The sequence below is a fragment of the Canis lupus genome, chromosome 1 (genome assembly GCF_011100685.1).
Source record: "Canis lupus familiaris isolate Mischka breed German Shepherd chromosome 1, alternate assembly UU_Cfam_GSD_1.0, whole genome shotgun sequence".
NCBI lineage: Eukaryota > Metazoa > Chordata > Mammalia > Carnivora > Canidae > Canis > Canis lupus.
This window is the reverse complement of record NC_049222.1, coordinates 90,260,630-90,287,380: the sequence shown is the minus strand read 5'-3', so window position 1 is coordinate 90,287,380 and position 26,751 is coordinate 90,260,630. Positions and strand designations below refer to the sequence as shown.

At 45.7% G+C, this 26,751-nt stretch overlaps 1 protein-coding gene across 10 annotated transcripts in view; it reads right to left on the bottom strand.

Moving 5' to 3' along the window:
• KANK1 (KN motif and ankyrin repeat domains 1) overlaps positions 1 to 26,751 on the bottom strand; it is a 208,282-nt gene that overhangs the window by 7,122 nt on the left and 174,409 nt on the right. For 7 of the 10 annotated variants that reach the window (XM_038527148.1, XM_038527149.1, XM_038527153.1 and 4 more), the window contains 5 exons: positions 22,549 to 25,191; positions 7,064 to 7,258; positions 6,065 to 6,173; positions 4,614 to 4,859; positions 3,197 to 3,284 (listed from right to left, as the gene is read on the bottom strand). In XM_038527148.1, the coding sequence (XP_038383076.1) occupies positions 3,197 to 3,284; positions 4,614 to 4,859; positions 6,065 to 6,173; positions 7,064 to 7,258; positions 22,549 to 25,191 (3,281 nt within the window). Of the gene's footprint in view, positions 1 to 3,196; positions 3,285 to 4,613; positions 4,860 to 6,064; positions 6,174 to 7,063; positions 7,259 to 22,548; positions 25,192 to 26,751 lie in introns of those variants that run through there. The other 3 variants (XM_038527151.1, XM_038527150.1, XM_038527152.1) reach the window with 3 other exon arrangements.

The following is a 26,751-nucleotide window of genomic DNA, read 5'->3' as shown; positions in this document are numbered from 1 at the left end:
AAGAGGCCATATGGCACCGTTCAGGGGCTCTACCAGCCACGGTCAAATGCCGGCTCTGCTACTTTGTGAGCTCTAGTCTCCTGGGGAAGATACTTACTCTCTGCCTCGGTTTACTCATCTGCAAAATGGGGGCAATAAAAATACCTTCTCCCCACAGGGCTTAGGATGAGGACAAACGAGGCAATACACATTAAAAAGAAAGAAAAAAAAAAACTTAGGCCTGGCTCTACTGATTACTGAGCCATTAATATTATGTAATTATGCTGGCCCTGCACATGATTTTCAGAATAATCAGGACAGAAAAAATGACTTCACTCGCACTTAATTCTGCTGCCTTCTTCCTATGCAGACCACCCTCAATTCCTTCCACATCCCTGCAGCGCTGGGCTGAAAGGCGGGCAGTACGTAGCCAGCCCAATCCTCACTCCAACCCCAAATACAAATATTCAACCATGCAAAGGGATTAAAAAACCGGTTCAAGACAAATTACATCTCCCATTTAGGAGTCTTCTGCATCTGATCATGAGCCCTGCATGCCCTTGCTTAGGCTGTGGACACATGAACACGGGGCTTATTTCATGAGCAATCAAGTCAAACCCGGGCCACATAAAGTTCAATGCAGGTTGTGCATGGCCAGGGCTGGTGATGGGAAGAGCTATAATGCTCTGTCCGTGAGCCCTCTTTTACACTAGTCTACCGTTCATTTTTGCTTCGCTTTTTTAAAGAAAGATGGAAAGCCTGTATCAACAGCACCAGAACCCAGAAAGTCCCCCCCCCTACAGAAAAGTTGGAGCTGGAATTGTACTGGCTTCTGCATCTTTATCGTCCTGCTACTAACGATTCAGTTTCAGCCCATTCAATCATATTTTATGTCACTTGGTGAAAAGGGTCTTGGGAGGGAAAAAAATTCATCTAACGTTTTCTTTTCTTCTGCTCACATATTCAGATTTCCATTTCTGTGGAGTCCGTCCTTACACGGGAAGAAGGGAACTTGTGTCATCTGGGTGTTGAATTCTGTTCTGCTCTATCTGTGGGTGGCTGTCCTGTCATGGTTATTGGCTCTGGCCACTGTGATCATTCACTTGTCTACCACTTTCCATGGCACAATTCCTTAAGCACTTTTTCACCAAAACAGTTCAACTTAACCAAAAAGGTACTGACCACAGTGTTAATATACTTGGCAACCTGGGGCCAGAGAAATGGAAAAGTTCCTCCCTGAAGACCACATAACCCCGTATTTGGAGAACGGTAAAAGAAAAAATATATTGCAGCTATAATACCTAAGGTCTAGAAGAACCTGTTCTAAGTTCACATTAAACCTCGTGGGAAATATTAACAATGCTGTGACATTTCATGGTTTTGCTACCTGTGACCGAGGCATAGACAGAAATCTACTTTATACTGATGAAGTTCAACAGGTACTTCTGTGTCTGCCCTCGCCCCAGGCTAGGGATTTTATGTAGTGTCTTCTTCTGTAAACATCACCACTGTGTTCCTCTCTCAGCACACTGACTCAATGTCAAGACACAGCTGGCTCCGAGAAACTTAAGTTTCTACAGCAATATAAACAAATATGAGAAGAAACCATAATTTTAAAGAAGGATGTCATATGATAAGGTAATATGACACAGGATAAATAAAACAGGGACAAGTATTCGAGAGGTATGTTCTTGCCCCAGTACTAATTGCTAGTTAACGAACTCTTGACAAAACCCATAACCTTTAGGGTCTCAGTTAAAGTAGAACAGGGACGCCTGGGTGGCTCAGAGGTTGGGCGTCTGCCTTCGCCCAGGGCGTGATCCTGGAGACCCAGGATCGAGTCCCACATCGGGCTCCCTGCGTGGACCCTGCTTCTCCCTCTGTCTATGTCTCTGCTTGCCTCTCTCTCTGTGTCTCTCCTGAATAAATAAATTTTAAAAAATCTTAGAAAATAAAGCAGAACAGACCAGAACAGCATGGCCTCACAGGCAGGTATGCTCACGTACCTCTCACACCCGTGACAGCTGTCCCAGTTCTTTCTTATAGACTGTGTGTTGTCCATGAGGAAAACTGTGCCTTTATGGGATGAGGGAATCCCTGATGTCCCTTCTAGTTCTAACATTTTTAAAAAAAATATTTTATTCATTCATTCATTCATTCATTCATGAGACACACACAGAGAGAGGCAGAGACACAGGCAGAAGGAGAAGCAGGCTCCCCTCGGGGAGCCTGATGCAGGACTCGATCCCAGGACCATGGGATCACAACCTGAACCAAAGGCAGATGCTCAACCCAGGTGGCCCTAGTTCTAACATTTTTGTTTCATGGCTTTATCATCTGGTGAGACTCATAAATCGACTTTCTCACTAGCTGCTGATTTGTGTTATATGGCATAAAACTTCACATTGATAAAATGTACAGATTCAAATGCCAATTCTATGTAATGTAACATGAGCATCTACGTCTTCCGAATGCACCAAGGAGAACTGCCAACCAGAGGCTGGTCTGGGTCTGACCTGTAAGAGAAGCTGCACCTCAAGACTTTCACCAACACACAAGGGAGGGACATACTTGGCAATGGTGTCAGATTCACCATCTGCCACAGAAATGCTCCTGTGTCCTGTGCCTGTGTCCTGTGTACTACTGAAGCAGCCACCGGCTTCTCTGCCATGTGCTTCCGAGTCTGTCAAACCAGGCAAAGAGGACAAGTGCAGTGACTCCTAAGTTTAAAAATAGTGGCCGCCTGCATTCCACATGAGAACATAATATGCACTTGCATAATTGAAAGGAATGCTGACCTCGGCCCAGAGAGGTTGCTTTTAAGAAACTGTATGCTAACTTAAAAAATAGAAAAAAGAAAAAAAAAAGAGAAAATTCTGGTGACTCTTCTCCCTGGATCACAAGGCTCTGTGAATGGAAGCAGAACACGTAGAGAGCTGACCACTGAGTACGATTAGCCCTCCCTCCCAGAGGCTTCATGCCTGAGCAAAGCACAGTGTGGGTTGGGGGGGATGTCTGATGTTGGGCCCAAGGGAGATGTTCGCAGTGTGAGGAGGGCAGTATGATGCTTGCTCCACTACACGAGCTAGAAGTATCTTGGGGGGGGGGGAAGCATGGGGGTGCCAAGAGTTCAGGGGCAGGCGACAGACACCCTTACATTGCCATCTGCTCTGGCACTTTGTACCAACTGGGGACAAGGTCTGATGGGCCGACTCACCATATCTTTGCTGGTCAAAGCTTTGGGGTCATTTATGTTATTTTTCAGTAAGTGGCACGCAGACAACATCTTTTCACTTAATTCATACCTATAACGGGACAAGATAAAAGAAAGAGTGTTCAGGATTGGTCATCAAAGGAAAGGCATTTGTTTTTCAAACCCTGGAACCCTTTCAAAGGCAAGAGGCCCCACGGTGTGTGTGGTGCTTGCCTAGAGGCCACACAGGCATCCCAAGGACTTCCAGAGCTCATCAGGCCTTTCCCTTAAGGGCAGCTTTCAGCTTTACCTGTTTGGCCTTTTTGACGTTATGGGATAACACCTGGAGGAACCTTTTCTTCTAAGTTCTTAAAAATATTTTTACCCTTAAGGTGTTGACGAGGTCAGAATGACCACGTATCCAACTATGCTGACCCAGCAAACCACACATCTGAGCTTAGAGAGTGTTTAACCCCCCATGAAAATATGAACTTACGAATCGGATGACATGTGGTATATCAATCATAGCTCAACAAAACTGTTTAAGAAAAAAAACCCTAGATGACAAGATTCCAAGCCATGTGAAAATACTTGGAAATATGAGCTAGAAATACTTACCTTGTGTTAATGCAGTTACACTTTCATTTGCAAGATTAGATAGAAATTTTCTGAAATGTTCTATTTATACTTCACACAGCGAAAAACCATCTTGAAATTTCCATCTGTTCTAGTCTCTGTTTTATAAGCACCGGTTCCACGTTTGCTAGCAGTCTTTAAAATGCACTACACCCCTAGGTACATGTTTCAGCCAACCAGAGTGTTTATTTGGTATCTCAGCTGCTTGTTTAGGAGACTCCCGAACCCATTCTTGGGGTGTTCCCTTTCACTCAAGGAGCCACAAGATGCAGACATGTGACTGATTATATCATGTCTGCAGTGAATGTGATCTTTGGCTGAGGCCAAAAAATGCGCTCCTCTCACACACAGCGATCCCATCGTAACAGTAATGACATCTGTATCGAGACAAATGGCTGATGATAAAATCTGAAACCCGAAAGAAATGCGCCGGCCACACAATATTCTAACATGCCTTCAAGTCTAAGCGGGATTGTTCAAACACTGGAGACCATCGTGGCACAGGACAGTTCTGTGGGCGGTGGCTCTGCACGTTAAAATGAGCTAACACACAAATGTAAAGGCAACAAAGGTGACAGCTTGATTAGGCCCTTCTCTTTGGGAAATCTCAGAGTTACCTCCCTCTGCACCTGTATTTATCAGCATCACGACACGACAGTCGTGCCTCTGCGTACGTACCCTCCTTTGGGGATGGGAGAGACCCAACCTGTAGTTACAGCTGCAAAATCTCCGAATCGGCTAATTCTCTCGCCAAAGGACATTGAAAAGTGGGAAGGGTTAGGGAGGGAAGGGGAGGGTACCACACCTCTCTCTGATTTCCACCTTCTCAGGTTCACATTCTGGAACCTGCATCTCATCTTCCGCCCCGGCGGACTTGAAACCTTCCATATTAACTGCATGCTGCCCTTCTGCCACTCCCCGGGTGTCTTCCTCCTCCTCCTCTTCCTCCTCCTCTTCCTCAGGAGGAAACTCAATGACATCACACTCGTCATCTGACTCGGAGGAAGAGCTTTCATCCGAGCTGGAATCATCACTTGAAGTTGTCTCATACCTAGGTGGCAATTGGGAGTTCAGGAGATGCAAGGTGCGCCCAGAAAGACCCCGGGACAGAAATTCTTACGCAGGGAAAGCCGCTAACAGACTCCAGACATTTGACCGGTGGCTTTAGACTCTGCATTTAGAAGTTCAAAGGAAGGTCTATTTAAAAATATGGTGGCTTTGAATGGGTTCTGACCTGAAAGGGGTAACATGTGTTGCCAATTGGTATCGTTATACTACTTGCAGGAAAAAAGAAATACATATATATAGCATGTCTGGCTTAGTGCAGGTCAAAGGAAACTTACTTCACGAAAGCCAAGTCTGCAGTGGTTCATTTTTTCTGTTCCTTTTTTTTTTTCCCCTTACATTCTTCCTATTTTGCTCCATTAATCGTCCCAGTGTCATGATGAACAGATTACCAGTGAACAGATTACATAAGTAATCAAGAGTTCCTCTGGTACATGTCCCGCTCCCCGCAAACCTCCTGGGCCACGCTACCCAATTAAGCTTCAAAGATTCAGAAAATAGGCCCCATGAAGTTAAATGTCAATCGTACGCTTTGCTATCAACGTTATCTCAACTAACTGCATCACTGCTTTCGTGTCGAGGCCGAGGCCGTGTCCAGATTAACAGATTAGCTGCTCTGATTCAACTGCAGGAGGGCAAACAGGCTTAACTATTTATGTGGCCCAATGAGAAGGAATAGACAGCCAATCAAACATTCTGGTTAGAAGGTAAACCACTGACGGCACAGCCAGATTATGGGTCAGGGGACAGGACCTACAATTTTGTACGTAGGCATGGAGAGCGAAGCCAAAGAACCCATTTTGAAGGAGTGGATGCCCGTCACCGGCCCGTGGAGAGATGCTCTCGCCTCTTTCTGTTGGTTTCTGAGTCTGACACGGGTAAGACCAAGCTGTCCAACACCGCAGGACACCTGCTGCCTGCGGCTTTTGTTGAAGACTACCATTTTCAGACCAGAGGCGGGAAGATGCCAACCGCTCAGCGTCACCAGGTGTCCTTTCGAGAGTGGCATATCCTTAGAGACAGCATGGAGAGGAGAAGAGAGAAGCCCAGTGCACCTTTCTGAGGGGCTCATCCGTCACCAAGATGTGGCTGCAGCCCATCCCGGGCCCCTCTGAGTGGGACGTGAGAAGACAGGAGGCCCAGGAGACAGACAGAGCACATACAGACCGCTGGTGGGCCATCTTTCCTTACCCTCCATTAATGCCGACAAACTGGAGATTCTTCTTCGCTCCATTTGAATCTCGGTTGCCATCCTTCTTCTTCATGATAGACTTGAGTGTGTTTTCACTATTTGTACATACTGCGAAAAGGGGAATCAAGCGGAGCAAAATGAACACAATTCACACCCATCCAAGTTAAGGGAGCAAGAAATCTTTTTTTCCTCACATTCATTTTTTTTTCTCTCATTCACGTAAATCTAGGATAGATCGTGGCACGTGCATATGAGAAATGTGCCCAGAATCCACTGGAAAGATGTATGCGTGTAAAGAAAATAATCTGCAGTTCTTTAAATGGGAAACTCCCCCCCCCATTAGTACTTCTAGACAGAACAAAAGCAGTGACAACTAGTGTTTAAATCAGGCTCCACTGTTTTTAAAGTGAAGTCGTATCTCACTGAGGCCTCAAAAACCACGAAGGCACAAAAATAGGGATTGTAATTGTTCTTTTCCTCCAGCTGAGATAATCTGGGGAAAAATTATGCCTGCCAGACAGCGAAGGAGTGAAATGCTATTTAAAATATTTCACAACTTTTTAAAAAAAAAAAAAAAAAAAAAAAAAAGGGATCCCTGGGTGGCGCAGCGGTTTAGCGCCTGCCTTTGGCCCAGGGCGCGATCCTGGAGACCCAGGATCGAATCCCACGTCGGGCTCCCGGTGCATGGAGCCTGCTTCTCCCTCTGCCTATGTCTCTGCCTCTCTCTCTCTCTCTCTCTCTCTCTGTGACTATCATAAATAAATAAAAATTAAAAAAATAAAATAAAATATTTCACAACTTACAAAATCTGAGGAGTTTACTTCAGGGGACGGCCCACTCCCCTCTGTAGCCATCTTTTTAAAAGATATTCTAAGCCAACCTTTCTAACACTTCTCAGGTTAATGGCTCTTCCAGGTCCATCTATGAGGCACTCGGCCATGGACTGCAGCGCCGGTCCCGGGATCCCCTAGCCGAGAAGGGCTGAGGGGGGAAGTTACCATAGAGGCCGGCGGCGATCTGGTCGTCCGTCAGGTTCACGGGGGACAGCGTGCTCTCCTGAGGGGGGAAGGCGTCCTGGCCGCCCGGGGGTCTCCCTTCCGTGGGCCCCACCGCCTGCTCGTGCCGCGACGCCTGACTGCTGAATGGAGCTCCTGCCGGAAGGCCTCCGCACCTACAGGTGTGTTCCAAACTTCCTGTCAGGAAGGAAGGTGCAGAAGCATGTGACGGAGGGCCAAACAAAACGGGCTAAACAAATTTTTAAAAAATATTTTTGCAACTCCTCATTTTCTCAAGTGCCTTTCTCTGTTTTCTTTTTTTAAATTTATTTTTAAGATTTTATTTATTTATTCATGAGAGACACACACGGAGAGAGGCAGACACACAGGCAGAGGGAGAAGCAGGCTCCCCTCGGGGAACCCGATGCAGGATTTGAACCCAGGACCCCAGGATCATGACCTGAGCCTAAGGGAGATGCTCAACCACTGAGCCAGCCAGGTGCCCTCTCCCTGTTTTCTTTTTTGCATATAGGGCAGTCCTATGGAAGCCACCCAAACCCCACCCCAAGGCCTTCCTGACCCTTACCCTTCCCTTTGTCTCCACATCCGGGTCTGCCCAGGCCTGTCCGTCCACTCCCTCTCTTCTCTCTGCGCCTGGTGCCCCCGCCCAGCCCGGGGAGGACCCTCAGCGCGGGATCCTGATGGCCCTCTTCTTCTACCACAGCCTCTCAAACACACAGCTGCAGAGTGATACCCCAGCCCCACAAATCCCAGTGCAATCCAGCTCCAACAGACTTGTGCAAAGCTGAAAAACATTGCTTTCTGCTCAGGAAACGCCACCCACACTACTTGGCCACATATTCTGGACCATCCACAAGCTGGCTCATCTCGTTACCTCTCCACCTTTATTTCCCACTACACCTGGGGTCCCCTTGGTGGGCAGGACTGCCTTTCTCCCCAGGAATGGGATGCTGAGGGTGGGGGTCTTTCATCTTCCTGACAGCACGTCTCAGGGTTTGCTGCTCTACTGGGAACACTTCTTGCTCCCCACCTTCGTGGGGTCAAGCCCTCCATCACCCTCTCTTCTGAGCCTTCCCCAACCTAACTAAAAATGGCTTTCCTTCCCCTGCCTCTCCCAGGCCAGCTCTCAGACCCTCTTAGAGGATCTGGAAGACAAAGTGCTAGAGGACTCATGGGACTGCCTGAGACGCCCTTCTGTCTGTAAGGATTGTGAGGGCACGAAACCATTCGAATCAACTTTCTCTTCTCACAGCTACTAGAAGGCTTTTGTGTATTTTGGGTACTTAGTACTTGTTCCCTGACTAAAGCAGAAGAATCAGATTAGTTAAGTGCATATAATTAATGTCATAAGAATATCACGATATTTCCAATGTGGCTGACACGGAAAGATTTTTACAATGTATGGCATGAGAAAAGCAGGTAATAAGATTCTACATAAGTGATCCTATTAAAAAATATAAAAAAGTTATCTGGAAGCTATGGAGATTTTAACTTGTCCCTGTATTTGACATTTTTTATTATTTATTCATAAGAGACACACAGAGAGAGGCAGAGACATATGCAGAGGGAGAAGCAGGCTCCCCGTGGGGAGCCTGTGCAGAACTTGATCCCAGGACCCCAAGATCTTGACCTGAGCCAAAGGCAGATGCTCAACCAATGAGCCACCCAGGTGTCCCGACATTTTTTTTTTAGAGCAAATAATAACTGTGTTCAAAATCATTTTAAAAACTAAGAAAATCCTTTGACTAGCAATTTGCTTCTAGGAATTTTATCCTAAAGACGTACAAAAAGATACAAAAGGATTTTCATTGTCTCCATGAGTAAAACAGTGGAAAGAGGGAGATATCACAGAATGTCAACAAGAAACTGGTGAAATAAGCTCTGGCACATTTATATAAATAAATTCTATGCAGCCAAGAAAAATTTTGATGTAGGTGGACATTTTTAGCACAGAAAGAAAAGCATAATGTGTGAGTTTTAAAAACAGGTTATTAAATTGCTTGGGGCAAATAAACCTATTTTGGCGAAATTCTATTTACATGTATATATATTAGAAAAAGTCTGGAAGGACACACAGCAAACCTGTTTATGCTTTTCTAAGGCTAAAGAATTCTAGATTGTTACAATTTTTTTCTTGTGTTGATTTCCTAAAGTATGCATTATAAATATGTTATTAATACAAATAAATTTAAACCTACCCACAATGTCATATAAGAATATGATCATAACTCTTTTTAATGCTCTGAAATTGCTTACCTCCTCAGAAGAAAAGAAATTTAAATACTGATTGTATTTTGAGGCAATTAGGAAAAAAGGAACCACCATAGATTCTACAACAGTTCTCTTCACACTCTACTGTTATGAATGGGCTGGGATATTTGCTAAAATGCAGATTCCTAAGCACCTGCTGCCATAAGACAATTCTGTACATCTCTGATGAGCCCCCAGGGGTGGGCGTTTCTGACATCCCCACCGACCTGTCCACAAGAGACTCTGATGCACGCGGCCCACTATGGAAAGTACAATGACCCTCTGATTTAAAAAAAATGTGGAGGGAGGCAAAACTGTTCATAGTAAGACATTAGAAATCACCTAAATTGTTTTTTTTTAAGATTTTATTTATTTATTCATGAGAGACACAGAGCAAGAGAGAGGCAGAGACACAGGCAGAGGGAAGCAGGCTCCATGCAGGGAGCCTGACTTGGGACTCGATCCCAGGTCTCCAGGATCACAACCTGGGCCGAGGGCGGCGCCAAACTGCCGAGCCACCCAGGCTGCCCATGTTTTTAAAAAAGATTTTATTCATTTATTCACAAGAGACACAGAAGGAGAGACAGAAATATAGGCAGAGGGAGAAGCAGGTTCCCTTTGGGGAGTCCGATTGGGGACTTGATCCCAGGACCCGGGGATCACACCCTGAGCCGAAGGCAGATGCTCAACCACTGAGCCACCCAGGTGACCTGAGATCACCTGAATTTTAATTCATATATCCAAGCTAAGAATTCTGAACTTCGCAGCTAGACCAGAACCCACATTTCCTAATATGTGAGCGGGTATTGTGTCTGAGAATCAGTAGCACAAGTGGCCTTGTCCAGCTCTGTAGGCAAGGGGCCTCCCAGGTGACCCCACAAATCCACCTCCCTCCTCGGCACACACCTGCAACACTGAATGGAGCCCTCCAGATAATATTTAGTGCTCCTGTGACCTGATGTGCTCCCCCAACAGCAAAAACAAACCTCTGAGACTCCCTATGACTTACTCTGAGCAAAGTAAACAAAGCAGAGCATCTGCCTCTGTTCCTCCGTTCTCCAGCCCCACTCATCAATGTGGCAAAGTTACCTCCCCAAGGGCTCAGCAGTACAAATCCCCACGTACCAGCACACTTTTCCTGGAGAGACACTCTTGCTGAGCACGTTCCTATTCAAAACCAGCGAGGACTTTTAAAATGCAAATACACCAACAGTTTTTTTTATTATTTTTGAAACCAGAGACGTACAAAAGCAGACACCAGTATAACGAATCCCCGCGTGCCCATCATGGGCTTCAACAGCCATCAGCACTCTCCCTGGCCCCAGCCAGCCCCCTCCACCCACTCACACGGGAGTGCTGTGAACAAGAACTAGAGGGCAATGGCTCCGTCCATAATTATTTTAGCATGTATTTCTCAAAGAGCTCTTAAAAAATAATTATAGTGCAAAAAAAAATCCTAATTTTTTTTAAAGATTACTGCATATTTGGTCAGTATTCAAATTTCTCCAAGGTCTCAGAAAAAACTTTTGTCAGATATCAGAATCGGGATCCTTGTCACAAATTTCCACTGGTTGCTCTGGGTTTTAAGCTTTTGGATCTATAGATTTCTCTTTTTTCTTTTCCTTTTTAAAATTTGTTAAAAAGATTTTATTTATTTGAGAAAGAGTGAGCTTGAGAGAGCATAAACAGGGATAGAGGCAGAGGGAGAGGGAGAAGCAGACTCCTCGCTGAGCAGGGAGCCCGATGTGGGGCTTGATCCCAGGACCCCTGAGATCATGACCTGAGTGGAAGGCAGATGCTTACTTAACCGACTAAGCTGCCTACGCAACCCTCTTTTTAAAATTTAAATACAGCTTTCACAAGATATTTATAAGTTGAGGTATAATTTATATACAAGAAAATGCACAACTGTGGAATTGATGAGTTTTGGTAAATGCATATACCTATGTAAGCACCCTCCTCATTAAGATACGGAACATTTGGGACACCTGGGTGGCTCAGCAGTTAAGTGCCTGCCTTCAGCTCAGGGCGTGATCCTGGAGCCCTGGGATAGAGTCCCACATTGGGCTCCCCTCAGGGAGCCGATTTCTCCCTCTGCCTGTGTCTCTGCCTCTCTGTCTCTAATGAATAAATAAATAAAATCTTTAAATTAAAAAAGATACAGAACATTGCTAACAACTCGGTAAATTCACACTGCCCCTGAGAGTGCCCACCTGAGGCACTGCTCCTCCTCACCAGGGCTTAGTTGTGGGCTTCTTGAAGTTCTCCCATGTAGGGTCAAACCCTGAAGGGGTCATGGAGGGTCCTTCATAATGAATACACTGCTTCCCCTCGCCTGTGGGAGCTCTAATCATCAACTATTCCTACCCTCTATGGCTTCACGGTGCTCATGTGACTTCATCACTCTCACCTGTGCCCTTGTTTTCTAGAATGTTCTGCAGGCCTGGAATTTCAGCAAACGTCACCACATGACCTTTAACTGTAATCTTTTCAAGGCTTGCCCCAATTCTACTTCCTCTATAGCCTTTCTTGGATGGTGCTGGTCCACAGGGCTCTCTTTCTCCTTCCATGTCCTGTAGCACTTAATCATCCAGGCAAAAGCAAGCCCGCCCTCTGTTTTCTTGGCTTCGAGGGCATCTCCTCCATAAGAACGTAAGCTCCAGGGGCACCTGGGTGGCTCAGATGGTTCAGCGGCTCAGGTCAAGATCTCAGTGTCCTGGGATTGAGTCCTGCATCGGGGGTGGGAGTGGGACTGGGGATGGGGGTGAGTGTGTGTGTGGGGGGTCTCTGCTCAGTGGGGAGCCTGCTTTTCCCTCTACTCCTGCTCTCTCTTGCTATCTCTTTGTCTCTCAAATAAATAAAATCTTAAAACAAAACAAAACAAAACAGAACATAAGCTCCTGGAGTCCCTTGTGCTAAGGCCTTACTTAGTTGGCTGCCTCTTCAGTGCTGAGGAATGGAAAGCCTTCCATAAGTGCCTATGTAATTCGATGCAATGTCACCAGGGTTCTGTTGAGACTAACTAGCAAGTCAAAGAACAATGTTAAACATTAAACTAGTCCTCATTCACTGGGTCCAAAGGGAATGTGGCACTTTTATTGCCAGAAAATATTTTTCAGATGGGGCTGAAACTCTAGTTGCTCTCGAATGGCCCATAAACCGTCTGAACTTGATAAGGACCCATCAAAGTTAGACAGGACACATCAGTGACACATGCACCAGCACAAGACTGGCAGATGATAGTTGTGTTCACTTCAAACACAGGAAAACCACAAGAAAACCAAAATAAAGAGGTCAACCACAAAATCCCAATGGTCTCGACCCTGGCTGTACTTTAGGATCAACAAGCCTGGGGGGTAGGGCTCTTCAAAATACAGATATGATGGACTCTCTCTGTAGGCGGGCCTAAGGGTTAGTACGCAAAGAGCTCAAGTCATTCTAAGGTGCAGCCAGAATTGAGAACCCCTGAATTAAATTAAGGAATATAAAACCTGCTGAGGGGTGCCTGGCTGGCTCAGTCAGCAGTACAGCATGCAACTCTTGATCTCAAGGTCATGAGTTTGAGCCCCATGTTGGGCCCAGAGCTTACTTAATTAAAACAAACAAACTTGACTGCTGAAAAGCAGAGTTTAGACTTCCCTTTGGTTTCAATCCATCAACTTGGACCATATGAATTCTTAGGAATTACTGGAGTTTAGTTAACAGGCCTGGATCAGTAAGGGTAGAAGTCCAAGACTACTAGTAAATGCTATCCCAAACGACATGGGTAAAACAGAAGTAGCCACAGAATACCTGCAGAATTCCAGTACTCTGGGCCTAGATGCTCCAAGCTCAGTCACTGCTGGGGAGCCCGGGAACAGGGGAGTGGGGACAGCGGCGCTTTGGTCTTACAACTTATCATGACCATAAATGCCAATAAAGTATGGACCTCATTTTACAAGTTGACCAGATTAGTAATAACTAAAAGAGAGTGAGTCACAGGAATCTCTGGAAAATAAGAGCACCTGGAAGCATTTGTTCTAATTCTAAAGTACACCGTAGCATTTAATATATGGATAATTATACTAGCTAAGGCAAACTATAATGAAAAATAAGTCACTTTGTCAAAGTGAAAACTTTGTGTACGTTCCTGATTTGAAAACATTTAGAATGCAACATTTAGAAATGTTAAAAGCAAACTATTTTTGTTTTTTAAAGATTTTATTTATTCAGGAGAGACAGAGAGAGAGAGAGAAAGAAAGAGAAAGGCAGAGACATAGGCAGAGGAAGAAGCGGCAGAGAAGAAGTCCTGATGCAGGACTTGATCCCAGGACCCCGGGATCATGACCTGAGCCAAAGGCAGATGCTCGACCACTAAGCCACCCAGGTGTCCCCAAAAGCAAACAATTTTTATAAGAAAAAGCCTTCAATGGAAAATAGAACTGGAAAAGTGTTTTTTAACAAGATCATCCTCTCCAGTTTCCTCTGTGACGCTTCTCCACCTACAATTTGTATTAGTTCTTGGAATACAACAATGTGTATCTATACTTGTTGGAAAATGGATTTTAAAAAATGGCTTTTAAAAATTGCTCTGTTCACATATTCCAACTCTTCTTTCATGCCAACCCATACTTTTATTTCTTTTTTCAAGATTTTACTCGAACACTTGTCCTTTGTTACAAAATAGCTAAAAAAGAAAAGAGCCACACACATTTATTCCCTTCCAGAAATAGCTTGGATTCATAAAAATACCATTACTGGCTGACACAGGAGGCCACTGGGCAACTAAATTTGGTATAAAAGGAAAAAGTATGAATTTTCATCTTGTGCAGACAGAATTTATTCGAGAGTGAGCAAAACAGAAAATGAGCACAAATGGGGATAGGGGCAGAGGAAGCAGCAGACTCTTCAATAAGCAGGGATCCCAACGTGGAGCTTGATCCCAGGACCCTGAGATCATGACCTGAGCCAAAGGCAGACACTTCACTGAGCCACTCCAGTGCCCCCCCAGCCAAGTGCTTTCTGAAAGCACAACTACGAACACTGTGGCCAGCTAACTAAAGACATTTTTTTAAAAAAAGATTTTATTTATTCATGAGACACAGAGAGGGAGAGGCAGAGACACAGGCAGAGGGAGAAGCAGGCTCCATGCAGGGAGCCCGATGCAGGACTCAATCACGTCCTGGGCCGAAGGCAGGTGCTAAACTGCTGAGCCAGCCAGGGATCCCCTAAACACATATTTTGTCAAAACTGCAGCTTGACATTCTGGTCTGATTTTTAAGGAACATGTAGCTAATTTGTCAAGAAGTAGACCTGAAATTTTGGATTCATTATGGCGGCCATGCAATCACTTAGGTATTTTCCCCAAGTAAAACTAAGAATTCAAAGGAATCTGAACACATCTAGTTTTTCCAAAAAGAAAACGGCTTGAGCACAAATTCACGCTTTTCAGCCCACATACTGGCTTGGGGAACAGATAGGAGAGATTATTCAGGAAAGATCACCTGCTTCTTTGGTACGTACCACCTGTGGGAGAAGGTATGCCTTTGATGGAGGGCAATCGTATTCTGACTCAAGGCTCAACATTCAGAAAACTGTCCGAAAGGCCAAGGGATGTGGCCACCAATACAGTCAACTTGAACGGGAGAGTTTCAAGGGTGAGAGCTGCAGTTTAATAATTTCTAGGGCCATTTTAATCTTTTCCTGGGAACATTCCAGACAGCTGTCATGAATGTATCTAAAAGTGGGTACTTAGAAATTAAAATGCTAGAGTGGATGAAGAATCAGGTTTTCCTTCACCACAACCCCACCTACATTTAATGACATGTCATCCCAAGACGTGACCCAAAAAAGCCACACAGACAGGCTGCATTGACTAAAGTTAAGCATGGGTGTACTTCCAAATACAGGTAAGAACTTCATCTCCTCCCTAGACCTCAGGGGGCCTGGCTGCAGCTGAACTCTTGGAGCACTTTCTATTTGCACATTATTTGGTGGCTAACACATGCTGCCACAGGTTATCGTTCATATTTCTGGTATACGTGTCTTGGCTTGGATTGGTCTAACTGGATTGCAAGTTCTTCAAAGCACAGACCCTGTAAGATCTGTGTTGCAGTACCACACTTTGCACAGACTTGACAGTGAATGGGTAGCTATCAACTGACCTGAACAGAGAAGGGGACAGAGCAAAGTGTACATATTTTTACTGAGGGGCACGTGGGTCAATCCGTTAAGTGTCATGTCAGACTCTTGGTTCAGCTCAAGTCATGATCTCAGGGTCTTGACATCAAGCTCTGTGTCCGGCTTGGCGCTCAGCCCAGAATCTGCTAGTCCCTTTCCCTCTGCTCCTGCTCTCTCTCTCTCATAAATAAATCTTAAAAAAAAAAAAAAAAATCTTTACTGAGATATGAATGACTAGCTACTTGGAGGAGGAATAAACAGTTGTGGCCACTGTCCAATATCAACAAATTCACTACGTCCTTTATGACGGCACATCCAAGAACTCACTTCAGCTCTTAAAAATGATCCATCTCAAAAAAAAAAAAAAAAAAAAAAAAAAACGATCCATCTCTATGCTTTAGCCAGAAACGAAGGGTATGCTCTAGGATTCAGAATATATGTCAAAGTAAACTTGCATCTCTTTCCAGAGTTGCATGTCCATGTCACCAATATCCATTTAAACCAATAAAGCAGGGCAGCCCCGGTGGTGCAGCGGTTTGGCGCCTCCTGCAGCCTGGGGTGTGTTCCTGGAGACCCGGGATCGAGTCCCACATCGGGCTTCCTGCACGGAGCCTGCTTCTCCCTCTGCCTGTGTCTCTGCCTTTCTCTCTCTCTCTGAATAAATAAATAAATCTTTAAAAAAATTATTAAACCAATAAAGCATCGGTTTTTAAGAGCAAGATTTTCTTTTTTAAAAAAGATTTTATTTATTCATGAGAGACAGAGAGAGAGAGAGAGAGAGAGAGAGGCAGATGCAGGGAGCCCGATGTAGGATTCGATCCGGAGTCTCCAGGATCATGCCCCGGGCTGAAGGTGGTGCTAAACCACTGAGCCACCCAGGCTGCCCAAGAGTAAGATTTTCAAACATGTGTCCACTGATGATTCACAAAGGTGGTGGACAGATTTTAAACCCTTGCAAAAGATTTTGCTTTGGGCGGGGGCACATTTCCCCAAGGTTTGTCCCAGATGTCCCACACAGATCAGCAATTTCAATTTTTCAGAGTGTCAGCTACCTCTTTTGAGAATCTGGTGATAATTATTCTATGTCTTCACAAAAATTGTTAGCACAAAACCGTTCATGAAGCAATGGCCCCCAGATTAAGAGGCCTTGCTCTAAGGTGGTTTATTCCAACAATTTGCCCTGTAACAGGGCCTGGGTGTGCCTACCAGGTAGTGGTGATGGTGGAGGGTGTGAGAGGGGAGGCAGAAAACCCATGAATTTTAGAAAAAAAAACCTTCTTAGATGAATCTGATGGGCAGCCTAGTAAAGAGCTACTTTTGGAGAGTAATTCTGCTGAAAGGGCTTCAAGCAAGAAATGGGGAATCCAAACTTCTCATGACACAGGAGGACACGGGACCCCCGACTCGTTCTCTTTCCACCAACATTGCAAGTTCCTGAGCAGCTACTTCTGGGTCAGCAGGCTCTCCCCTCCATCACACAAGGTTTCAGAAGCATTTTGTTTGGATTATAGCATGCTCTTGCAGCATGTATTTAAAAAAATTGTAATGAAAAAACCTTCAAGTCCTAGGACAAGTAAATGGTATATTATTTGAGCTGAGAGAAAAATCACTAGAAAGGATGTTTCTAAAATGACTTTATTTTCCTGATTCTGCTTTGGCTCAGATCTCTGTCTACCAAATCGCTTTCAGAGTTACGGGAAGGACTTCAATTCATTCTATATCTATCTATCTATCTATCTATCTATCTATCTATCTATCTATCTATCATCTATCTGTTATTTATTTATTTACAAACCCAAGATAACTGAGGGTGCAAATATGGAAGCTTATCTAAAAAGCAGTTCTGAGTATAAGAGATTAATTTTCTATAAATTGTGGCAGTTAAGTTACATTGTTACAGATAGTTTTGTTTGCATTTGTTCAGAGAGAGTTATATAGTATTAGGATAAGTGCAAGTCATTCATTTAGGATTTTTCTCTCTCCAGAGGGAAAAAGGAAAAAAGAAAGAAAGAAATATTAATTTAGTAATTCACTCCTCAAACCAAAACAATCCAACTGCTTTACAGGAAGAATAAACATTTTTTCCTAAGGTTTGTATGAGAATAGAAACTTATTTCCTCTCAACTTCTTTTTTAAAGATTTTATTTATTCATTCATGAGAGACAGAGAGAGAGAGAGAGGCAGAGACACAGGCAGAGGGAGAAGCAGGCTCCATGCAGGGAGCCCGACGTGGGACTCGATCGCCAGTCTCCAGGATCATGCCCTGGGCTGAAGGCGGTGCTAAACCGCTGAGCTACCTGGGCTGCACGCCCCCTCAACTTTGTAATTCCATAAAAGAAAATATTAAGTACAGGAAACTCATACCACGAGGAATCAAGAAGTGCTCTATGGATATATGCACCTTGATGTTTACTGCAGCATTATCAGCAATAGCCAAACCATAGAAGTGGCCCAAGGGTCCCTTGACTGATGAATGGATAAAGATGTGATATTAGAATATTATTTAGCCATAAAAAAGAATGACATCTTGCCATTTGCAACAACATGGATGGAGCTAGAGAGTATAATGCTAAGTGAAATCAGTCTCAGAAACACAAATAGTGTATGATTTCACTCACATGTGGAATTTAAGAAACAAATGAACAAAGAAAACAAGAGACTAAATACAGAAACCTGATGGTTATGTGGGGGAGGGAGGATGGGTGAAATATTTGAAGGAAATTAAAAATACACTGAGTACTGAATAATTATAGAACTGTTGAATCACTATAGTGTGCACCTGAAATAAATATAACATTGTATGTTAATGATCCTGGAATTCGAATTTTAAAAAAGATATGTTTTGGAAAAAAAGTATAGAGCATCTTTGGTCATGTGAAAAATACATAGAAAGAATATGTATGATTCAACTTATGTTAAAAAGAGATTAGATCCCTAAAATAGAGCCACATGCACACACACGTATACACCAAACACACAAGAGGTTACCCCAAGAGACCACGAGGGAGGCTTTCACTCTTTATGCTCTTCTGAACCATTAAATTGTTACAAGCACGTAATCCAGTTACAATTTTAAGAAGCTGAATCGGAGGGATCCCTGGGTGGCTCAGCAGTTTAGCGCCTGCCTTTGGCCCAGGGCGCAATCCTGGAGTCCCGGGATCGAGTCCTACGTCGGGCTCCCGGCATGGAGCCTACTTCTCCCTCCTCCTGTCTCTGCCCCTCTCTCTCTCTACGTCTATCATAAATAAATAAATAAATCTTAAAAAAAAAAAAAAGAAAAGAAAAGAAACTGAATCAGAGTGCTAGGCATTACAGTGCTACAACAAAAAACCTCTTTTGCCCATGAAAAAGGGACACTTCTTAGGGTGCCCAGGTGGCTCAGTTGGTTAAGTTTCCAACTTTTTTTTCCTAAAAGTATGTTGCATGCTAGGCACGCAGGGCTTGAACTCGGGACCCTGAGATCAAGACCTGAGCTGAGATCAAGAGTCAGAGGCTTAGTCAACTGAGCCACACCCCAAGAGTGAAGCCTACTTTAAAAAAAATTTAAAAAGGCAATGCCCCTAAATCTCCAACCTAGAAAAATTGAGGAAAAGTCTCTGGATTGGGCACAAATACAGGTAATTCAATGTAAGCTTTGTTTTTAGCTTTTATTTTTTTTTTTTTTTTTTTTTTTTTTTTTTAATTTTTATTTATTTATTATAGTCACAGAGAGAGAGAGAGAGGCAGAGACACAGGCAGAGGGAGAAGCAGGCTCCATGCACCGGGAGCCCGACGTGGGATTCGATCCCGGGTCTCCAGGATCGCGCCCTGGGCCAAAGGCAGGCGCCAAACCGCTGCGCCACCCAGGGATCCCTGTTTTTAGCTTTTATACAGACTCTGACTCAGAACTGAAAATTTACTTACTTTGTGTTTTCCCATTTTTACCAATATTTTTCTTTATCTTGATAAAACTATTAGTAGGGGAGGCATAATAAATTGAGAGGGAAAGGTGACAGCCAGAATTATGAAGATAAACATTTAGATTAAAAATAAAAGACCATCTGTCCAATCTTTGGCAATTTGTTCTATATCTACATTTCCATTTCTGGAAGTACTAAAAACAGTAACAGCAATGACAGCCAGCATTTCTTGAGCATCTACGCTCTGCACTGCAGACTATTACAAATGCTTTACTCATACTGACTCATTAAATCTTTACTTCCACCCTAGGAAGGAACAAAGACAACTTGTCCTACTGGCAGAGAGAGAATCTGAACCCAGAATGTCTGGCTTCAGAGCCCAAACCTAACTTTTAAAAACACCAGGTTCCCGAAAGTGATCATTTATATGCTCTTCTGTGACGTTAAACTCTAATTCCACATCGTTTCATTTGGGGAAGAATATGTTCATGGTCTACGTGCCTTTTGGAGTGTATTCTAGACTGTGGGAACAATATTCCACATTGTATGGAGCCACCAGTAAGCCCCAGTGCATTGTGACACACCTTCATTCTTCCCAGCTTCCAAGTGTTGAAAATCTCTACTAGATCGAGCTGCTTTAATGTTCGGTCCATATAACCACCACCAAGTAATGAAAGTTTAATGCTCTGGGTGAAGGCCCAAACCTAACTCCTTCTTCATGAGAACTTTAGAATGAATACAGGGGCACCTGGGTGGCTCAGTCAGTGAAATGTTTGCCTTTGGCTCAGGTCATAATCTAGGGTCCTGGGGATCGAGCCCTGCACTGGTGGTGGTGGGGGGAATCCCTGCTTAGCAGGGAGTCTGCTTCTCCCTCTACCCCATCCTCTGCATGTGCTCCCTCTCAAATAAATAAGTAAAACCACTTTTTAAAAAACTTAGAATACAAATGTGAATTGCAGAAATACTTCAAAATCATTCTTGTGTGCTCCGAGAGGAAGCTTCCACCACGACCAAATAAATGCTATTGAAAATATTTATGCAGGTCTCATAGATTCTAGCAGATTAATTAGATGTTCCTTTGCAGCATCAGATCGAAACAGCAATGTCTGGAACGTCAGTGTGCCTGGAAACAGACCACAAGGTACTGCGATGCAGCCAGACAAAACCCGCTCCCTGTTCCTGATGCTCAGGGTGTCAGGCAGATGACGGCAAGGGTACAGCTAAATATTTTTGGTAGGAATGTGAAACAGAAACCCCAGTTTGGGGAGGAGGGAGGAAGCCGGCAGGAAAACGTTCTTCTAGTGGCTGATCCACTGTGCCATCTGTGTCTGAGGATATTTAAGAGTTTTATTTTGACTTCACATCTGACATCATGATTTTTAAAAAGAAGTGGAAACAGACATGTTATTAGTTACTCAGGACTCTGCCTCAGTCCACATGTCATTGTAACCCTATTTATCCTAAAAAATGACCTCTGTGTGTGTGTGTGTGTGTATTTAAAGATTTTATTTATTCATGAGAGACACAGAGAGAGAGAGAGAGAGAGAGAGAGACTCAGGCAGAGGGAGAAGCAGGTTCCACAACCCCTCTGTATATTTACTGGATTTGATTCTTTAAAAGGCAACCCCCCCCCCACACACACACACACATCGGCTCACTCATTTTTTTCATCTACGACAAGCTATCGGCTCTACAGCATGTCTACTAAAAACTAGTAACGATTCAGGTGTGGAAGTAGAAACCTGGGAAGATAGAAGAATAATCAATTTTGGTCTATTTTCACCATTACCTTTTTGACTGTAAATGGAAAGAGGGAATTTAACATTTTTGTTAGGGGTTTGCTAACCAGCCTATAAACTACACCTTTTCACATCAAATTTAATTCGGTATGCACTATACAAATCATGTGAACCACTGACATTCATTTTACCTGAGGCATTTGGTCAGAGCGGAGAGTGTGTTTCTGGTAGCTTCCCAAACCTCAACAATAGTTTGGTTGTCAACAAAAGAAGCCACAGGCAATGCGCTATGAGCACCACCACCAATGACTACGAGGGCCTATCCTGAGCTCCCTGCATGTCAGTGGTGAGCACAATGACAAGGGTGGGTGCCCTTCGAATTCCCATTTTACAAAAGGTATAGAAAAGGGGGGCTTTCCCCTCTCCAGGCCATGCTGGTTTGAGAGAGCTGGAGAGCCAGAAACAGAGCCCTGTCCTAGGATGACATGATGACCACTTAGGGACACATCATGCAAAGGGAAGTCATTTTAACAAGGCCAGTGGGGAAATATTATATGCTGTAAAATCTTTCAGGGTAATTTCTCAATTAGTTTCAGTTTAAAGAAAAGGGTGGGGTGGGGGGTGAGCCCGAATCCCAATGAGTAAAGGAAGAGAGACAAAAATGTTAAGCACCTATCAAAATGAACCGTGGGAAAGGCTCCCTTCTCTGGCTCTGGAGGTCCTCATCAGAGAAGCCTTTCTGGACCACCCCATCTCTCCAGAAGCCCCCACCCTGACCATCACCAGTCACTCTCCCTATAACCAGAGTTCTTTTCTTCATGGCACGTGTTACCTCCTGACACATTTCAGGTCTACTGTTCATTGCCTGTGCCTTCACTGGAATGTGAGCCCCGTGAGGACAGAAGCCTAGGCCTTATGCCTGGAACACGGCAGGAAGACAATCAGTGTTTGCTAAATTAACACATGAATTAATGGAATACCTCCCCCTTCGTCAAAGCCTTAATTAAGAATGTTTTATGCCAGAATTTTTTAGTGATCAAGTACTGGTAACTATGGTAACAAACACGGTGGGACTTTCCCAGGCTGTCCTGTGCAAAACGAGCAAGGACGTAACGAGAAGACATTGCAGCAAGCCAGCAGGCCGGCCAACCCAAGCGTGTGCTTTTCTGCTCCTGGCCACTGTCCTCAGCCAGAGCCCAGCGACACCATCAGACAATGGCAATCAGCAGAGCTGCTTACAGGTTTCGGTCCTTGGTGTTCACTCTACGCACTACCATTCTGAAGCTTCCTCCAGGGTTCCAAAACATGGTTCCAACAGGTAAAAAAAACAAAAACAAACAAAAAACCCTACCTCCTGGAAGTACATTATCCCCACCTCTCCTCATGCCCAGGAGGGGTAAAGCCACCTTTAGCCACCTACCTGTGACTTTACCCAGACTCATCTTGGGGAAGTCCGGGTTCCTCAGTTCCTCCGTACTCGCAGACTTCATGACAGAGTTGATTGAGGACAGGGTGCTAATGAGCTGTGAGTTCAGAGAGCCAATCTGCGAGTGCGGCTCCCCAAAGGCCTCTGCCAGCTCACTGTAGTTCTCCGCCAGCAGCATCTGCTGCTCTGCCAGCAACTTCTGGACGCGCTCAATGTAGTGATCCAAGCCGGTCATCATTCCAGGAGGAGCCTGCAGCTGGGGGCTCTCCATGAACTCGCCAACAGGTTCATCCCCAACACCTACGCTCCTCCTGCTGGCTGCCAACCCCAAGGTCAACTGGGGAGGACCACAAGCTATGGTCCTCATCTTGAGACCAACCAGATAGTTGTCGTTAATATTTATCTGCCCCACGCCCGACTCTTTGGTCTTCACAGCCGATGGCCTGTCAAACCCAGCACTGCCAGAGAGCACTGTTCCAACCCCAACGGACCGCATCTTGGCGGAGGAGTTGACATCCTTAACCCGGCCTTCTCCTATAGCCACCGTCCGCGTCTCCACCATCTGGGTGCTGGTCTGCTTGTCCAAAGTGCTGACGGAAGTGTTGGTGCAAGATTCCACAAGGGTGGCCACCTCAGTGTTGGTGGCCTGGTTCACCTGTCCCAGGACCGTGCTGGTGTGCTGGCTTGCGGTCTGAGGCACTGCCGTGACAGCAGCGTCTACCTGGCTTATAGCCTCCGTGTTCACGCTGCGGGAGGTACACTCCTTGGGGGGACAAACCGTCACGTCAACAGAACAGTCTCCGCAACCAATGGACCGCACTTCTTTGAGATTCAGGTTGGTCTTGAGGAGCGAGAGGTCATTCACAGACTCCTCTGTGTTGCTGCCTGTCTCACAGACGCTGGTTTCCACGCCCACGCTCTTGTCACACATCTCCACGGATCGGCTGGTGCACTGGTCACGGACGTCCACGCGTTCCTTAACGATCCAGCAATTCATGGGCAGCTCGGGCCCAGCGAGCCTACTCTCCCGGCTGGGCTGGCAGGAGACGCCCACGCTGTGTGTCTGCACCGAGGTCCCGACACACGCGTCCACCACGTCCAGGTGATGGCCTGCCATCTGGTCCCTCGTGGGCACCACGGCCTCCACCATCTTGTCGCCAACCAGCGGCTGGGCCATCACGGCCTTGTCCACCTTCTTCCTCGATCCGGCGGCCTGCAGCTCTTGCTTCAGTTTAGTCATCTCGCGGTCATGCGTGGTTTCCTTAAGTTGAACTTCCAGGCGGTAGATCTTTTCCTTCAAGGCTTCGATGGTCTGCTGCTGTAGCTCTATTTCTTTGTCGGCCTCGGTGGTCACTCCCAGCATGGCCTCGGTCACGCTGATGGCACAACTCCTCATCTCGGTGGCCGTCCCCACGGCGGCGTCCCGCCGGGACCCGGCGGCCCTGCGGTACACGACCACGCTGTCCATGGTGTCGTCGGCGCCCACAGCCACGGACCGGCCCTCGGGGGCGGGCTGGCAGCCGCTGTCCTGGATCTTCCGCTCCAGGGCCTGCATGTCGGCCGCCAGCTGCCGGAACTCCCGGATGCTCTGCGCGCTCTGCTCCACGCTCTCCATCTCCTCCTCCTCGTAGTCGATGTACAGTTCGCCGCCGCTGCGCCGGGCCCTGGAGAGCTGTTCCAGCTGGGACGCGTTCCCGGCGCTGTAGGACCGCTTCCTCACACCACAGGCGTCGTTCTGGGCTGTGGCTCTCTGGTTTTTCAGCTGTGAGGCCAACTGTCTTTTCTCCTCTTGCAGGACGGAGATCTTCACCTGGAGCACGGGGATGGTGCGCACCTGCTCCTCGAGTTCCTTCAGGCGTTTCAGGGCCACGGCCATCTGCTCGCGGATGTGCTGCAGGTGCATGGGGCTCACGTTGGTCACGGGGGTGGAGATCCCTGAGCTCAGGGGGCTGTGGCGGATGGAGCTCCCCATGGAGGAGGTGGTGGCAGTAGCTGGGACATAGCCCCCATAATCCCCGTTGCCTTGGTATCCATTCTGAAGTTGGTGCATGGCAGGATTGTGGTTTCCTGAACCCAGAAAGGAAGACAACGAGCTCGTAGAGCCCATGCCTCCAAAACTGGCCAGCCTGGGCCTTCGGAACTCACCCGGTGCCACCTGCATGGTGACTCTCTCCTGTTCCAGTCTTCTCCGCGTCTCCATCAGTGTCTTGGTGACATGAAGGTTGTGCTTTGGGAGCTGTGGGGAGGGTGGTGGCAGCTGTCGACTTTCTGGGATGGTGAGAAAAGTGGGTGAGGTCTCCAGGGGGGCAGGCGGCCTTGGGACTGGAGTCGACGTCACTTGGCTTCTGGCTAGGAGGAAGTGGGGGCACTGCTTGTTGTCATCACTGTTGGAGGATGAGAGGGACTCAGTAGAAGTCCACACACCTTGCTGACCGGTCGTGGCCCGGCTTTCCGGGCATGGCACAGATGGCTTCCGCCTCTTCGGGATGTTCAGTTTTTTGATGGTGTTTCCTTTCTGTATGTCATCCACGTACTTGAGGAAATCCAAGTCTAGTTGATAACCGTAGGGGGTCTCCACAAAATAAGGATCTTTCTGTTCCTTGTCATGATCTCCGTTCAGAACATCCTCTGCTTTTCCTAGGAGAGCGAGAAGAGAAGATTATAATTCATGTGAGACGCTCGATGATTAAAAACTACTCTCTGTGTATGCTGCAGCGTGGCAAGCTAGCATGCTTTAAGAGTTGACGGACTTCTTTCTCTTCTAATCCTGGATCTACACTCTTAACAGCTGGGTGAGTAAGTTAATAAAGCCCTTGGAACTTCAGTTTCTCCCTGAGTAAAAATGGCAATACAAGTATTTACCTCATAAGGTTGTTACAAGAATATAATGAGACAGTGGTTTTTAAAGGGCCAAGCGTGTATGAAGTCCTTACTAAACACTTTCTTTTTGAAAAGAATGCACTGAAAAGACTTGAAAGCATTTCAAGTAGATCATTTCTTTTCTTGTCTACAGTCCACTGAAGGAGAGAGAGCAGTCCTTAAGACGCCTATTTTAGAAAGTAAATTCTGAGGCACAAAGAAGTGAAAAGTCATGATAACGGACCAAATCGGTGCAGATCCAGGAAGCCCGGGATGTAAGTTCTTACAGCATTGCTCTTTTGCAGACTTTCTAAATAGCGAGTGCACCCCTGTACTTGAACACCTCCACAAGAGTATGATTTGCTCTGACGCCCCCCCCCCACCCTTCCTTGCTGAGAGATCCGGGACACAGGACAGTGAGTGATGAAGTCTAGCAGCATGGGTGCAAGAACACAGTCGGAGGACAGACCTCAACTCTATTTAGTGTCTTCCCCTTTAAAACCACCACCGCCACCAAAACCCTGCCCCAACCAGAGAAAAAGTTTCCTCCTCTTTGACTTCTTTGGGATAAAACATTCGCTATCCCGAGAATACCTCGTTTTGTATTTGTAACACATCCAAGCAGATGCAAGAGAGAATGAAAATAAAAGCAAACCTATATGCCAAACACTGGATCATGTGGCATTCAGTAAATGCTACTTCTGGCTAAACCAAACATTTAGAAGAGGAAACACAGGAACTTTTCAGGGCACAGACCTTGCTCCTGACCTGAGCTGTGCATTTCAAACTGAAAAGCGAGGCCGTTTTTGTTTGTTTAAATTGCAGGATTAAGTAATGTGTTTCCCTAGAGTCCTAATAACAAGCTCTGCATTTTTTGAGTTATGGAAAGGACCCAAAAGCAAGGAGTGAAAATGCAAGCCATTTGTACCCCTGTTCCTACCCTGGGGGTAAACCTCCCCCCACCCCGACTGCTGTCAAGCAATTTGGGTTGCCTGCCTGCCTGCCTGCTCTTCCCAGTCCAAATACTGCTGAGCATTTACACCTGATGGTGTGAATGCCCGAATGCTCTGAGCAAACCTTTCGCCTCCTATTCACCCTCTTTCCTCTGAAACGTTGGAAAGAAAAATACAAAAAAGACTGCCAGGTAGCAGAGTAAAAAAGGTGGTGTGTTCTTCGTGTCCTGATTTAAAACAATAATAAACTGTTCTTGCCGATCGCGTTTGGCACTTGATTTTATTTCTGAAACGTGGAAAGAGAATTCTATTTGAACGAGGTGCTCAGCCTCAATCACTTTCTAACCTAAGTAAGGGTGAGCTGACCACGAGCAGGCACCCGGAC